Here is a 16516-nt window from a genome sequence, read left to right on the forward strand (position 1 = left end):
TAATAGCTTAAATCCTTTAATCTGTTTTTTTTTCCTACAGAGAGTGCAGTCAGCACTAAAGCACAATAATTCTGCACAGAACCAGAGCAGACATATATCTGACCCAAATAAAGATTTGACGAGTCTGGGTAGCCAGGTGACATTAGGTCTAATGCTGAATGCTATAAGGACTGGATTGAAGCAGAATCAAATCAGAGTTATGCTTGGGCAAGCAAACAGGTATGTATTTTAAAAAAAAAAGTAATATATTCATCTCTGTTATGTTAGAAGATTATCAAATAAAAGTAAGAAAAGCCAGAATTTATACCGTATACTGTACCAAGCAAGAGCATTAAAGATTATCAACATCGCCATCAGTATCATGATTCTTACAACTGTCTTGTCAATGTAGTCCAAATTTCCCTTTACTTGGCTACAGTCTCTGGCCCAGATTCACGTAGATTCGCCTATCTTTAGGCGGGCGTAGCGCATCTCAGATACACTACGCCGCCGTAACTTAGAGCGGCAGGTCTCGTATTCTCAAAGAACTTGCGCTTTAAGTTACGCCGGCGTAGTGTAACTGGGCCGGCGTAAGCCCGCCTAATTCAAATGTTGAAGTGGTGGGCGTGTTTTATGTAAATTAATCGTGTCCCCACGTTTTTGACACTTTTAATGAACGGCGCATGCGCGGTCCGTGGACAAATCCCAGTACGCATGCTCCAAATTACGCCACAACGACTCAATGCTTTCGACGTGAACGTAACTTACGCACAGCCCCATTCACGGACGACTTACGCAAACGACGTAAAACGTGAAAAATTTGACGCTGTTCCGACGTCCATACCTAACATTGGTACGCCTCATCTACGCCTCATAGAGCAGGGGTAACTTTACGCCTAAAAAAGCCTTACGGAAACGACGTAAAAAAATGCGCCGGGCGCACGTACGTTTGAGAATCAGCGTATCTAGCTCATTACCATATTCAACGCGTAAATCTAACGGAAGCATCACCTAGCGGCCAGCGTAAATATGCAACTTAGATACGACGGCGTAAGAGACTTACGCCGGTCAGATCTAAGATAAATCTATGCGTAACTGATTCTAGGAATCAGGCGCATGGATAGGACGCCTCACACTCAGAGATACGCCGGCGTAACTACTTTGAGAATCTTGCCCTCTGTCTTCTAAATTACCAATTAATATGTGATGATAAAATGAAGACTTGACTATCAATTAATATGTGATGATAGATGGAAAAGTTGACTACCAAATTATTGTTCTTGAGATTGATGTGTAAACATGCACATGTGTATTGATTAATACAATAAGGTGAATAATTATGGTTGGCTGCACAATTCCAAGACAGTAACCAAGCATACAACCATCTTCTGACCTGTGCTGGGGTAATAACAAGGCTGTCAATTCTTACCTCTTCCTCTAAAAATGCAATGTGCTTGATCATTGACCAAGAGGAAGAGGTCAGCAGTGACAGCCTGAATCCTAAAACATCCCTCTAACTAGTATTTTTCAAAGGAAGGATGTAATGAAATCTTACATATTTGTAAGTGGGGTTTCGTGGTGGGCTAGATTTGGCGCCAATAGCACAAGTCCCTACCCCCCTCTCCTGTTCTGTTGGAACACTGCCTTCCCCTGCTAGGGCCAAACCCTCTGCCATCTTGTGCCAGCACTCCATGCCAGAAGCCTCCACATAATATTCCCTGCCATTGACCTTTACTTCTCAAAAGGAAGGAATGTCCACACAAAGTCATTTGCTGCTGGAATTTGGAAATGGCATAACAATCACATCACATCAATATACATTCCCGGAGTCACTTGACATCACACAGTCAACCACATTTAGTGGATGGTCTGCAATGGTCACTTGTGAAAGCATATGCAGCACTTTGGCAGCCATCTCCCACTAACAGTCTCTTCTCCCACCCTAGGGACATTAGTACTCACAAGACTGTGCTCTCTCTGGTCTTTTCCTCCTAGGTACACCTCTCCGGGGACCTTCCAGGGAAGCAGCCTTACACAGGAGAACTCTCGGCCTGGCCTGAAAGTCTTTTTGCAATCTGCCCTAGCCCCCACCTCCATAAGGGACAGAGGTTACAGTCGTCTCTATCCCTTCTGGCCTTCTGCCCTATCCAGGTCCTACATGTGCTGGTTACATCCACCAGGGTGTGGGGTATTTAGCTCTCATGCCCCAAGTGCTCTTGTGCTCCTCCCATCCTGGCATATACAGTTGTGTTCAAAATTATTCAACCCCCCAATGCTGTAAAGGGTTTTAGGGAATTTAGTATACATTTGTAACTGTATTCAGAATGAAATCCTACAAGGACTTCTTAAAGAACCATATGCAACTAAAATGACATCAATTGGTTTTGTAATACAGTAGTAAATGTTTATTTTGTGAATTCTTAATTTACACAATTATTCAACCCCTTAAAGACTACCACTCTGAAGAACAGAGGTTCATTGAAGTGTTTTCAATCAGGTATTGAAAACACCTGTGGATGTCAGGGAGCAGCAATAAAGCCTAATAAGCACCAATTAGGCAGCTTTAAAATGACTGTGATACTCAGCTCCTTCTAGACATTTTCTGGTGTGGTTACAAACATGGGGAAGTCAAGAGAATGGTCCGGGAAGACAAGAGAAGAGGTGATTACTCTTCACAGGAAGGGCAATGGCTATAAGAAGATTGCAAAGATGTTAAACATACCAAGAGACACCATAGGAAGCATCATTCGCAAATTCAAAGCAAAGGGCACTGTTGAAACGCTACCTGGTCGTGGCAGAAAGAAGATGCTGACTTTGACTGCTGTGCGCTACCTGAAGCATAGGTTGGAGAAAAGTCCCTGTGTGACTGCTGAGGAACTGAGAAAAGATTTGTCAGATGTGGGTACTGAAGTTTCTGCTCAGACAATACGGCGCACACTGCGTAATGAAGGCCTCCATGCCAGAACTCCCAGGCGCACCCCCTTGCTGTCTCCAAAGAATAAGAAGAGTCTACTACAGTATGCCAACAGTCATGTGGACAAACCACAGAAGTTTTGGGATTGTGTTCTGTGGACTGATGAAACAAAATTAGAACTGTTTAGGCCCATGGATCAACGCTATGTTTGGAGGAGGAAGAACAAGGCCTATGATGAAAGAACACCTTGCCTACTGTGAAGCATGGCGGGGGGTCAATCATGCTTTGGGGCTGTTTTGCTTCTGCAGGTACAGGGAAGCTTCAGCATGTGCAAGGTAGCATGAATTCTCTTCAGTACCAGGAGATATTGGATGACAATGTGATGCAGTCCGTCACAAACCTGAGGCTTGGGAGACGTTGGACCTTTCAACAGGACAATGATCCCAAGCATACCTCCAAGTCCACTAGAGCATGGTTGCAGATTAAAGGCTGGAACATTTTGGAGTGGCCATCGCAGTCACCAGACTTAAATTCGATTGAGAACCTCTGGTGGGACTTAAAGAAAGCAGTTGCTGTGCGCAAGCCTAAGAATGTGACTGAACTGGAGGCTTTTGCCCATGACGAATGGGCGAAGATACCCATAGATCGCTGCAAGACACTTGTGTTAAGCTATGCTTCACGTTTAAAAGCTGTTATAACTGTAAAATGATGTTGTACTAAGTACTAAGATTGAATGTCACTTGGGGGTTGAATAAAACTGATAATGATGTGAGCACAGAAAAGACATTTGTGGTTATTTCATTATAAATGTTATGTTATATTTGTCTGACCTACACGTGCCTCTTTGATTTAATTGTAAGCAGGATGACTGAATGATCAAAATCAATGTCAAACTGGCCAAAACAATCAATTTCAGTGGGGGTTGAATAATTTTGAATACAACTGTATATGGGCTCTGACTCACTCATGACATCACTACCAGAGGGCTTGTAATTACTTGCTTATAACTTTCTTCTATAAAGGCTATAATTGGAACAAATCCATCTAGTGTCCAGCAAGCCAACTGCTCCTGCTTACATACTTACATAGGGCCATATTCTCAAACAAGTTACACCGGCGTATATGGAGATGCGCGGCGTAAGTGTAAAGATGCGCCGTCCTATCTATGCGCCGTAGTCACAGAACCAGATCCGCCAGAAATCAGGCTACTCCTGTCCGTCTTAACTAGTTTAAGTTTACGCAGCGTAGGCGTATATTTCAGCTGATGGCATCCTAGGCTGCCATAGAATTAGTATTCAAATATGCAAATGATGTAGATGCGCTGATTCCCGAACCTACGCGCGATCGGCTTAGGCTACGCGCTGTGCGCGTAAGACGATTGTCCGGCTGAAAGTTACCCCTTATAAAGCTCGGTTAACTTTGCTCCAGACCTGAGTAAGTTAGCTTGAAAAAAGCAAATACAGCAGCACCATCCCGGACGAGCTGAGCAACCAAATTTTGAGGACAACACATTCGTATGCCAACATGCCAGGGGCAGGCGTGGTCTTAGCACTGCTAGTGTGTGAGGAGGAAGAGGCACTTAGAAGGAGGAGGGCACGGAGGAGGGCACGTGAGAGGATCTACCCACAGCGCATTAGCCTCTTTGGCATGGCTGATGTGGATGTGTTTCACCGTTATAGATTCAGCCCTGATGCCATACTTGAAATTACCAGAGCCCTGAAGAATGACATCAGCAGCCCAACACAACGATCCCATGCAGTGCAGCCACTGGTGAAGGTCCTGGCAACATTGCATTTTCTTGCCACAGGCTCTTTTCAAAGAACCAGTGGAGACGTGGTTGGGATATCCCAAACCAGCATGAGTAGATGCGTGCACCAAGTTGTCCCCGCAATACTCCGACGCATGTCGCACCACATAATCAGACCCACCCAGGAGGACATGCGGCTGAAGGCAATGACAGATTTCTGCCTAATTGATGGTTTCCCACGCACTGTGGGTGCAATTGATTGTACCCATGTGGCAATACAGCCCCCCCACGAGACCGAGCACATATACCGCAACAGAAAACATTGGCATTCTATCAATGTCCAAGTGATCGTGGATGCACATGGCCTCATATGGCACGTCCGTGCAAAACACCCCGGATCCAGCCATGACAGCTTTATATTCAGGCAAAGTGACATCCCAAGACAATTTGAGCAGAATGTGTATGGGGACAGTTGGCTGGTTGGTGAGTGACATGGGTGTCAGGTATGACTGTCCCCCCCCCATGATGCAGACATCACGAGGGGCACATGCATGACTAACATCCTCCTGTCTTTTCCCTTCCAGGTGACTCTGCATATGCCCTGGGACCTCATCTCATGACTCCATTCCGCAATCCGCAAACACCAGGAGAGAGAAGATATAACGAAGCACACGCACGCACCCGTGGAGTGGTTGAGCGAACATTTGGCCTCCTTAAGTCACGATTTCGATGCCTGGATAAGACTGGGGGTACCCTGCTGTATTCCCCCAACTTCGTGTGCCAAATCATCGCTGCATGTTGCGTGCTGCATAACTTCGCAGTGAGAAAGGGCCTGCAGATTGACCTACGTGAGGACCTGACCCCCCAACCACCATGTCCCCCCCTAACCGAGGATACCCCGTCTGCTGATGGTACAGCAGTCAGGAGATGTCTCGTGGAGCGAATCTTTGAACGTTAAACACAAACATTAAACATGGCACACAGAAAATGCACGCATGCACACCACTGTGGTCCCTAACACACACCCCACATGCACAGAACATTGGATTAGACCGAAGTACACCGCACGGTACTAAGGAGCAGCAACGCCGCGTCAAGGCCCCAATGATGTTGCTGTCCATTCATACGTCATTCATACGGACCTGGGGAGAACTTATCACCAGCGCCCGAGGGTGACACCCCTTACTGGCAGGAATGTCACCACCCCACATTCACACACCATTCACACTGTACTCTGCAACACTGCCTGTGTGCAGCACCCAAAATTAAAAAAAAAGCTCTTAACCAGAGCAAATAATCAAAAAAGCTCTTAACCAGAGCAAATAATAAAAAAAGCTCTTAACCAGAGCAAATAATAAAATAAGCTCTTAACCAGAGCAAATAATAAAATAAGCTCTTAACCAGAGCAAATAATAAAATAAGCTCTTAACCAGAGCAAATGAACAATAAATAATCACTTGCCCCGGCGCGGGCTACGCCTGGTGCCCAGGTTCCTGGCCCTCACTTGCCTGGGGGGAGCTGGGGCATCAGGTGGAGGAACATCTCCAGGTGGAGGAACATTCCCAGGTGCCTCCCTGCCTGCCTGTCTGCCCTCCAAAGCTAGTGCTATGCGGGTGAGCAATGACTCCTGGGTAGCTGTCTGGGCCTGAACAGCCCTTCGCAGGCACCTGACCTCCCCCACAAGTTCGGCAGTTGTAGTCTGCAGCTCACCCAGGCTGGTGATTGTGGCTGCGCAGTTTCCAGCCACATCTTGCAGAGCATCTGGTACTGCTCCCGAGGAGGCCAAGCTGTCGGACAGGCGCCTCAACTCCACCAAGATTTCACCCATATGACGGGTTTGCTGGTCCTGCTGCCTGGCCAGATTCTCATGAAGCATTTCTGCCGCACCCCTTGTCCTGTGGGTAGCCCTCCTGGGGACAGGAGTGGCTGGGCCCCTTGCATAGAGTGAGGACCTGGAGGGGCTGGAGATGAGGGGGATGGGACGGGAGGGACTGGAGAGGGTGTTGGAGGACCCTGAGGGGCTGGATATGCGGGGGCTTTGTGATGGTCCTGCCACCACATGCGACTCCTCCAAAAAAAGGAAGACCTCCTGCTCGCTGTGGACCACCTCTTCCTGGACCACCTCTTCCTGGACCACCTCTTCCTGGACCTCCTCTTCCTGGACCACCTCTTCATGGACCTCCTCCTCAACAACCTCCTGCGCGGAGGACTGACCACTCCCCTCCACCAAGGCCTGTTGGCTTCCCAGGAGGTCAGTCACAGAAGCAGACTGCTCAGTGGATGATGGTCTGTGACGGCCACTGGCAGCATTGGATGGCCCCGCTTCATCCTGCTCACCTGTGGATGACACAAAACAGTCACATGTTGGTGGACCAACACACTTGTCACATAACCCACCACCCCCACCACACATGCAACACACCAGAAGATAAAACACACTTACCTGTCCTCATGGGTGGCTCACTTGAGTCATGGCCCTCCAGGCCCTCCACCTGCTCCCTCCGAAGGCAGCGGGCAATCACTTCCTCCTCTTGAGTGAGCCGGGTAGAACAGGGTGGCCCCCCTCCTGTGCCCCTGGCATGCTTTGCAATGATGGCCATCTTGTTCCTGACCACACCACGCAGGTCATTCATTTTTTTCTGAATTTCCTGGGGGGTCCTTGCCTCATGGCCTAAGGCATTGACCTGGGCAGTCACTTTCCTAAGGATCTCCTCCTTTTTGGTTTTACTTGTGCTGCCACTGTCAGCACCATGGAGTCTTGAATCGTATCTCTCCATGGCAGAGACTACGATGGCCCTCTCATCTTGGGTGAAATTCTTTTTTCTCCTTTCCTTCCTGGGTCCAGGCATTGCAAAGCTAAAGAGAAAAATCTCCACCAACAGAATCAATATGGAGTCACTTTGCACTCGTTGGGCGCATGTGGTGACGCATTTATACACTGGGCCGGCCCAACTCAGCAGGGATTTACGCCTACTGTTGTTTTGCGCATGCGCAGAGGGCGGGGCACGTCCGGCGCATGCTCCGTTCGGTCTGGACATCATTTGCATGGGGTCACGGTTCATTAGCATTCTTCACGCCCACATCCCTCCTACCGTCACTTGCGCCTACTTACGCCGACACATTTCAGCTCCGCGAGCGCAACGTAGGACGCATGTGGTACGGGAATATGGGAGAGCTCTCTCCAAGTTAAGCCGGCGTAGCGCAACTATGATGCGCTACACCTGAGTAAATATGCGCCGATCTACGAGAATATGGCCCATAGACTAATTTCTGTCTATGGACATGCTTCTTTTAGTTCCCAAGGTATTCCGAAGCTGTGTGTGAGATCAACAGGTGCATTTAGTAAGGGTTCATTGTAGATTTACAGGAATGGATTCGGTATAGCAACCCACAACAGCCAGTTATCTCTATATTGTAGTTCGATGTTGATTAAAAGGCATATTTTTATTGGAGGCTGTGGGTTAATGCACTTTGCATTAACCCATTGCTTTTTAATTGCTTTCCACAACTTTATTAAATAAACTTAACAAACTATTTCAAATGCTATTAATTACTAGAGCTGGGCGAACGGTTTGGGTATAGCAAAAGTTCGGCCTGAACATTGCCGGTTCGCCCATCTGGCGAACCCCCGAATTTGCAGGGCGTTTGGCTGAACGCTCTTCAATACATTGCCCGTTGCACAGTGCATTCTGAGCCCTGATTGGGCAAAGCTTTGCCCAATCAGGGCGCAGTGACTAACAGGTGGTTAAGGAGCAGACCAGCCGCTGCGTCCTTAACAACCGATGAGTCATCAGCTGTCAATGTGCTTCCCCGCTGACAGCTAAATAATAATAAAAAAAAACATTGCCAGCAATTAAAATGTGAAAAAATTACTTAAAGGGGGCTTCCAGATCCTGATAAAACCTCTGCTCGTAGACCCCCACAACATGGGGACAAGCTGTTGCTGCAAACCTGCAGTACAATATACAGAGCAAACAAACGTTTCAGATTCAGTGATACAAATAATATCGCTTACATTTACTACAATTTGCATTTGATGTTATTTCACTAGAATTCTCCCCCAGACATATGAATACATTTTTCAGCATTTGCTAATAAACAGTAGTGGCACATTTCTGTTCTGACACTGTCTCTCCAGGGCTACCACAAAATATGGGAATTTTCCATCAACAACAGATTTGCTTAATAATTAACATTAAATTGTTTAAGATATCTACCCCAATGGACAGGATGAGTAGCACATCATGGGTCTTCATCTGTCAGCTGCCAGCTAAATTAAATTGTTATTTGAATTTGACAGTTTTTTCTTGAGGACTAAACATTCCATCCAGATGTAGTAAAACAGTGTTTTACTAAAACAAACATGACATAAAAAAGGAGCTTAAGTTTATTTGGTACTTTATTTGATCCAGAGTGAGATTACATTCTGCCCAATCATGGTTTAGACTGTGCCCACATACCCTTAAAGCGGGAGTTCACCCATAAATGCTGTTTTTACCCTTAGATGGATGCTCATTTAGTCTAGGGGAATCGGCTAGTTTTAAAATCCGATCATTACTTACCGTTGTAGAGGGCGATCTTCTCCGCCACTTCCGGGTATGGGTCTTCGGGACTGGGCGTTCCTTCTTGATTGACAGTCTTCCGACAGGCTTCCGATGGTCGCATCCATCGCGCCACGAGTAGCCGAAAGAAGCCGAACGTCGGTGCGGCTCTATACTGCGCCTGCGCACCGACGTTAGGCTACTTTCGGAAAATCGCTTTGGAAACCGGGACCACTGAAACAGGAATAGGACCAAAAGCGAGACTGTCCCGCTTATGGTCCTATTCCGGTTTCAGTGGTCCCGGTTTCCAAAGACCACAATGTCTGGCTGACTCTTTGCTGTACAGTATTAGAGTCCAACCCATCTGGGAAGCATATTTATATCCACTACCTACCTTGATGTGATTGTGATCGTCATAGAGTTCTACAGACAACTTGTATCCCTGTTGTATCCCAATCATCGGATAGCAGCTCACCTGTTTTTCTGCACCAATCACTTAATTGATGTCCATTCAACTTTGAGATATAGACTTTTTCTTTGCATCCAGCACTGTTTGAGCTACCTATATTCATGTTAGTAGTTCATGTATATGCACTCATAGATGAATGTTGTCACCTCACATGGTACCATATATTTTGGAGTTTCAGTTTGTTAGCGCTACATTTTCTGTTTACTATTTTTGCTGGCTTTGTTTGTTTGTATGTAGCAGCTAGACACCTCTTTTTTGAATTAGCGCAGTTTTTTCTCTATTTTAATGCTAATGTGTTATCAACCACCAAAATAAACAATTGCTCAAAAATCAAATAATGTTTGCTCCCTTCAGTCGCCTGTGAATGGCCCTGTTAAAACACACTAGGCAAATGGTAGAGAAATGTTACCTTACCAGCAATAATGACAACAGAGATAGATATCACTGAAAAATAAGCAAATGCAGTTAATAACATGGTCTAACTACTGTGCTCAGGCCCTATCTACCAACTTTAGAAAAGGTAACTGTTAGCGCCAACACAAAGTGCATAAGTAAATGGGGATTAAAAAAAAAATAGTAGTAACAGGCAGATAATATGGCTGCTGGATGGCGGCTGCTGTCCACAGAGTGCTGACTCTGTAGTAAACAAGAAAGGGTAGAGAAAAAAGAAGCGCCACCTAAGTACAGTATTAAAAGATTATTTTAATGACACAAATACCAATCACACTTACAGGAAAGGAAGCAAAAGAAGGCCGGTTCACACAGGGGCAACCCGACTTACAGCGTGACTTTGCAAGGCAACTTCAGCGCGACTTGGAGCAACTTACAACACGACTTAAAGTTGCCTACAGGACAGGCGACTTTGGCTGTGGCCAATCACAGAATAATCAGCTCTGTGGGAGGGAGGGGTTTGCCTGAGTAAACTATTTTCTCCTTCCTGTAAAGTTGTTCCAGTTAGATGGTGATCCGACTTTGGAGGCAACTTCCATTGAAATCAATGGGCACAAGTTGCCTACAAGTTGCCTAGAAGTCGCCTTGAAGTAGTACAGGAACCTTTTCTGAAGTTGGAGCGACTTCAGTAGTGTACATTAAGATGGCTCTCATTCACTTCAATTGAATGTCTCATATCGCACAACTTGGGGCGACACAAGTCAAATCCAAAGTCACGGTAGTGTGAACCGGCACTAAAGATCATGTAGTCCTAGTCTTGGGTCCATGGGCTGCACATATGTAGAAGATGCAGAGTCTGTTTTTTGGCCAATATGATGAGGCCTGGTCCAGCATGGAACGCACGTGACGTCACGGGTCACGTGACTACTTCCGGGGAACACTTTCGTGTGACCCCCCTCCCGCAAGTGTTCCCCTTAAGTAGTCACGTGACCCGTGACGTCACGTGCATTCCATGCTGGACCAGGCCTCATCCTGATGGCCACAGTACAAGCCTGAGGAAAACAGACTCTTCATCTTCTACATCTGTGCAGCCCATGGACCCGGGACGAGGACTACAGGATCTTTACAGATGAGCCTTCCTTTGCTTCCTTTCCTGTAAGTGTGATTGATATTTGTGTCATTAGAATAATCTTTTAATACTGCACTTAGATGGTGCTTCTTTTTTCTCTACCCTTTCCTATCTACCCACTGGCCAATGGGATAATAAATGTGGAGTTTGCCGGAATTGAGGCCCTTTATTTGATACATGAACACTCCACTTTCAAATTAAAATATTTGTAATCCAAGAATGAAGACATGCTTACTAAGTAACCAAGAGTAACCGAAGATAAAGGGATTATTTCCACTAGCAGCAGCAGCAGCAGCAGCAGCAGCAGCAGCAGCAGCAGCAGCAGCAGCAGCAGCAGCAGCAGCAAGGTCCTTGCAGTAATAAGTAGGTTTAGTACACACAAGGGTGGCCAAAGGCCTGTCACCACTTAGATGCCAGTTGGATGTCCTGTTGACAATAGTCTGCTGTCTAATAACTGCCTCAGCAGACTGGATAGAGTTGGATGCAACATAGGCTACTCCCTAAATAAGCTGTATAGTGCTTACTGCACATAAGCTGCCTTGTCTCTAGATGCCTTCTTGTTGCTTACATGTCTTCCAAATACCAGACAATATGGAGCAAACTGGGGCAGTCCTGTCAAGCCTATGCCTGTTTCCTTCTGCCCATGTAGATCCCCACTTTGTACTGCTGCACCACTCTCTCTCTTTCTGGCTCTCCGCAGCTCCAAACTTCCCTGCTCTTCCTCCTCGTCCCCTTCCTGTACAAGGTCCAGCCACCAGGCCAATCATAGTCCTCACCTCTCTTTGTTCCTTCCTGCAAGCCTGTCCATCACCAGTAGTGTAAGACAGTAACCCATGACACCCAGGCTATGCAGCTCCTGCTGCTTTAAAGGGCCCTCAGCCAGGGCTAAAATAACCTAATGAATTATATTTTAACCACTTAATCACCTCCTCATAGCGAATTACGGCTACAAGGCCGTTCCTTAACTCTGGGAGGACGTCCATGGACGTCCTCCCAGAATCGAGCTCCCGCTTGCCTCCTGGCACTCCCGCGCTGATAGCGGCTGTTTACTACGTGATCGCTTCGTCCAATGACGGAGCAATCACATGTAAACAAACTGGCATTATTTGATGATGCCGGTTCCTCCCTCCTCTCTCTGTACCGATCGGTACAGTGTGAGAGGAGAGTAAACGGGTGTCAGCAGTGCTGTGGGCTGGATCTGTGACTATTGCAGTCACAGATCCAGCCATCCCTGCTCAGCCATCCCTGCAATACCCTGTGCAATACTCTGCAATACCCCTGCGCAATACTCTGCAATACCCCTGCGCAATACTCTGCAATACCCCCTGCACAGTACTCTGCAATACCCCCTGCGCAGTACTCTGCAATACCCCCTGTGCAGTACTCTGCAATACCTCCTACGCAATACTCTGCAATACCCCCACACAATACACTGCAATACTCCCGCACAATACTCTGCAATACCCCTGCACAATACTCTGCAATACCCATACTCTGCAATACCCCCTGCGCAATACTCTGCAATACACCCTGCGCAGTACTCTGCAATTCCCCCTGCGCAGTACTCTGCAATACCCCCTGCACAATACTCTGCAATACCCCCGCACAATAATCTGCAATACCCCCGCACAATACTCTGCAATACCCCCGCACAATTTTCAGATATTGGCACCATAGCTTTTGGAAGCTATAACTTTCACAAAGATCAAATAATATTCACCAATTTGTACTTATTTTTACCAAAGATATGTAGCAGTATAAATTGTGCCCAAAATGTATGAAGACAAATTACAAATTTGCTAAATTTTATAACAGAAACAAAGAAAAATTCATTTTTTACAGAATTTTCAGTCTTTTTTCTTTTGTAGCGCAAACAATAAAAAACCCAACGGTGATTAACTACCACCAAAAGAAAGCTACATTTTTGGGAAAAAAAGGACAAAAATTTCATTTGGGTACAGTGTTGTATGACTGAGTAATTGTCATTCAAAATGTAAGAGCACCGAAAGCTGAAAATTGGTCTGGTTATTAAGGGGGTTTAAGTGCGCAGTGGTCAAGTGGTTAAATTATTCAGGCATCTCTAATTTTAACATGAAAATCTATATTGTATGCATTTTTTAATAAAACAAAGTATGAATTCCAAAGGAAGACTTACATTGCGGCACAAGACTATTAAATTGCCTCACAGAGGAGCTTTATAAACTTATTTTTCTCATGTCTGTAAGTTTTGTGTTTAATTAAAAGACATAATTATATCACATTTGTCATTACTTAAACCACTCAAGCCTGAAGAACTGGCAATCTGAACAGATATTTACATTTCTGGCACAGTAGTCAAGATAAATTATAAACTAAATTCCCAAAACAGTCATTTGGCTTGTTTGTCAAATTCTGTTTAATTTAAAATATTATTTTAAGTATAGCTTAATGAAGAGCAAGGAAGCACATCATCTATGGCACATGTTTCAAAAAGTTCAAACAAAGAATGTTTGGTAAAACATGCCCTTAGTACTAAATCATACCACAATGTCATAAATGTGCCCGTGCCTCTACTTGTACTTTATGCATGGTCATTGCTGAAACTACTGCAAAAAGTGCTGCCAATCCCTTTCCCAGTCTGAAGCCTGCCATGTAGGGAATTACAGAAAGCTAATATAAAGGCACATTTATGTATATATACTGGTTGCAGTGGTAAATCATCATGTGTACAAGTGTGTGCTGGGCACATGGTCCCTGAGGGAAGGAGGGCCCGCTGTGCCCTGTGACTCACTGCACACCAAGAGTGGTCAAACTGGTCCCTCGCAGCACTACTGATTCCCCCCTTCCCACGCAGGACCGATCCACTGTGGCTCTCCCAAAGTGGGCTCTACCCTCCCATAAATTGATATATATAAACAAGTAATTTGTATATCATTTCTAATTTATTAGTAACAAAGAAATTGTAAACCCTAAAATATGTTTTACACATGGACTGTTCTATACAGTTATACGGGTTTATATTTGTATAGTTTATTAAAAAATATATTTAATTATTATAAGGGTCCTTTCACACGTGCGGACCGTTTTTTAGATCAGTTTTTTATCATCAGTTGTCATCCGTTTTACATCAGTTGTCATCTGTTTTTCATCCGTTTTCATCCGTTTTTTCATCTGTTTCTTTTTTGTTAGAACTTTATTTTTATTACATATTTTGATGAAAAACGGATGTTAGCGGATCGGATGTTAAACGGATCGTCCGCTAACATCCGTTTTTCGTCCGTTCCGTTTTTTTGACGGAAGAAAAATAAGGTTTTCTTCCGTTCAAAAAAACGGAGCTTAACGGAGACGGATGTTAACGGACGTTAGCGGATGCTCATCCGCTAACGTACGCTATCCCATTGGAAAGCATTGCAGTCCGTAAACGGACGTATGAAAAAACGGATAAACGGTCCGCATGTGTGAAAGGACCCTAAATGTATTTTTCATTTATATAAATGGTGTATAGCTGCATTAGATATGTGGATTCCATTCATTTACTATACACCATTCACATTTAAATAGGCACATGTATGAGCTTTAAATTTTGATAAAAATAATGTTTTTTAATAATTAGGTTAATGTATATTGTTTGGTGGGAATGTAACTTTATTATTTTATTAATATGTGGTGTATAATGTGTGCTGATTCGTGTTTAACTTTTGTATTTTTTACTTCCTCACACTGTAATCCCGCTACATCACGCAAGATTACAGTGAGAGGAGCCGTTCTCAGGAGTTTCCAGCCGTTTGTAGATCGCTCCTCATCTCAACATGAGAACCGATCTACAAAGTTTCATAAACAGGCACTCAGAGGAGAGCGATCTCCCCTGAGAATGCCTGAGAACTGAATAGCGGTATTTTACCGCACTTTCATAAAAGGACACCACACTGTGTATACCATCCACCATACCATTTCCAATAAGCCTCCATTTTTGTTATGGTGATAGGTGTCACGTCTTCAAGAGGAAGTAAACCCTGATGGGTGTTACTTCCTCTTTGTTTCCCTGCAACGGTAAAGCATAATGGACTACTATTCATCGCGTAGTATCCCATTTTGTGTCACTTACCTGCAAGAGAAGCCTGCGATGTCCCTGTCTTCCTCGCTAATAGCGAGCGTCCATTCTTTACCCCTCTTCCTTCCGGGCCGCAAACTCTGACTCTGTGACTGGCCGGAGTCGCCTGACGTCACTCCCGCGCAAGAGCGCGGGAGCCGCCTTTAACGGCATGACCCGAGATACAAACGGTACAGCATGCCCTTTCTAAATCCGGCGCATCCGCAGAAGTGATTTGCGGCGGTTTACAACCACTTTAAGGTGTATGATCGTCATTTCCAAACACTCTTTTCTTCCATGAGACTTTCTTTGATGGAATCCAGCTTTATATGAATTTTTTGTTTGCACAATTGCAATGTATTCACATGTGATGTAATTTAGCATGTGTCTTCAAACTTTATTCACACAGTTATTATTGTTTATATACTGTTGATTATCTGCACCAATGCAAAAAATGGATGAAAAACTGACCGTTTTTTTGCTGGATGAAAAATAGGGTTTTCATTGATGTACATTTTTCATCTACCAACGGATGGATGAAAAACGGACGAACGGTCCATATGTGTGAAAGGGGCCTTAAGCTTTGACAAAATAAACCTGGATGCTGATTGATTTCAATGCATAGCTACACCACATTTTGAACTTGCATGTTTTAGTAAATCAACCCCTATGTTTAACTGGAGAGTATGCTGGAAAATAACCAAAAGACAATGGGCAACAGGTAATTGGGCAAAGCACAGGTCTGCTTAAAGTATGTGCCACACTGATGGTGGCCCTTTTACCATCTCAGTGGTAAACATTGTTTGTAAATAAATGTGTGACCTCACTTTTGCTGATGTTTTTTAGATTTATTTTCATATGTATTACCATTATCAGCTTGTACATATGAAAATATACAGGAAAATTGTTATAGAAATATATTTCCTTGGCTTGACCAAAACTCTATTGTGATGCTTTTAAGAAGCAGTAGTACATGGGGTGAGGGGTGGCTGGACATTGGTATCGATTGTGTCTGTGGATTGAACCCAAAGTTGGTTGGTGAATTGATCCTCTGGTCTTAGGCCCCATACACACGAGAGGATTTATCCGCGAATACGGTCCAGCGGACCGTTTCCGCGGATAAATCCTCTTGAGGATTTCAGCGGATTTCTCTGCGATGGAGTGTACTCACCATCGCATTGAAATCCGCACCGAAATCCTCTGGCGATGACGTGTCGCGCCGTCGCCGCGATTATGACGCGGCGACGTGCGCGACGCTGTCATATAAGGAATTCCACG

The 16516-nt window shown here is 45.0% G+C and overlaps 1 protein-coding gene across 1 annotated transcript in view; it reads left to right on the forward strand.

The window, feature by feature from the left end:
- The window catches only part of LOC120945661, a 182201-nt gene that overhangs the window by 147955 nt on the left and 17730 nt on the right, over nt 1–16516 (forward strand). The window contains exon 5 of the mRNA XM_040359984.1: nt 41–219. Coding sequence (XP_040215918.1) covers nt 41–219 — 179 coding nt within the window. The remainder of the gene's footprint in view (nt 1–40; nt 220–16516) is intronic.

The sequence above is a fragment of the Rana temporaria genome, chromosome 7 (assembly GCF_905171775.1).
Source record: "Rana temporaria chromosome 7, aRanTem1.1, whole genome shotgun sequence".
NCBI classification, from domain to species: Eukaryota; Metazoa; Chordata; class Amphibia; order Anura; family Ranidae; genus Rana; species Rana temporaria.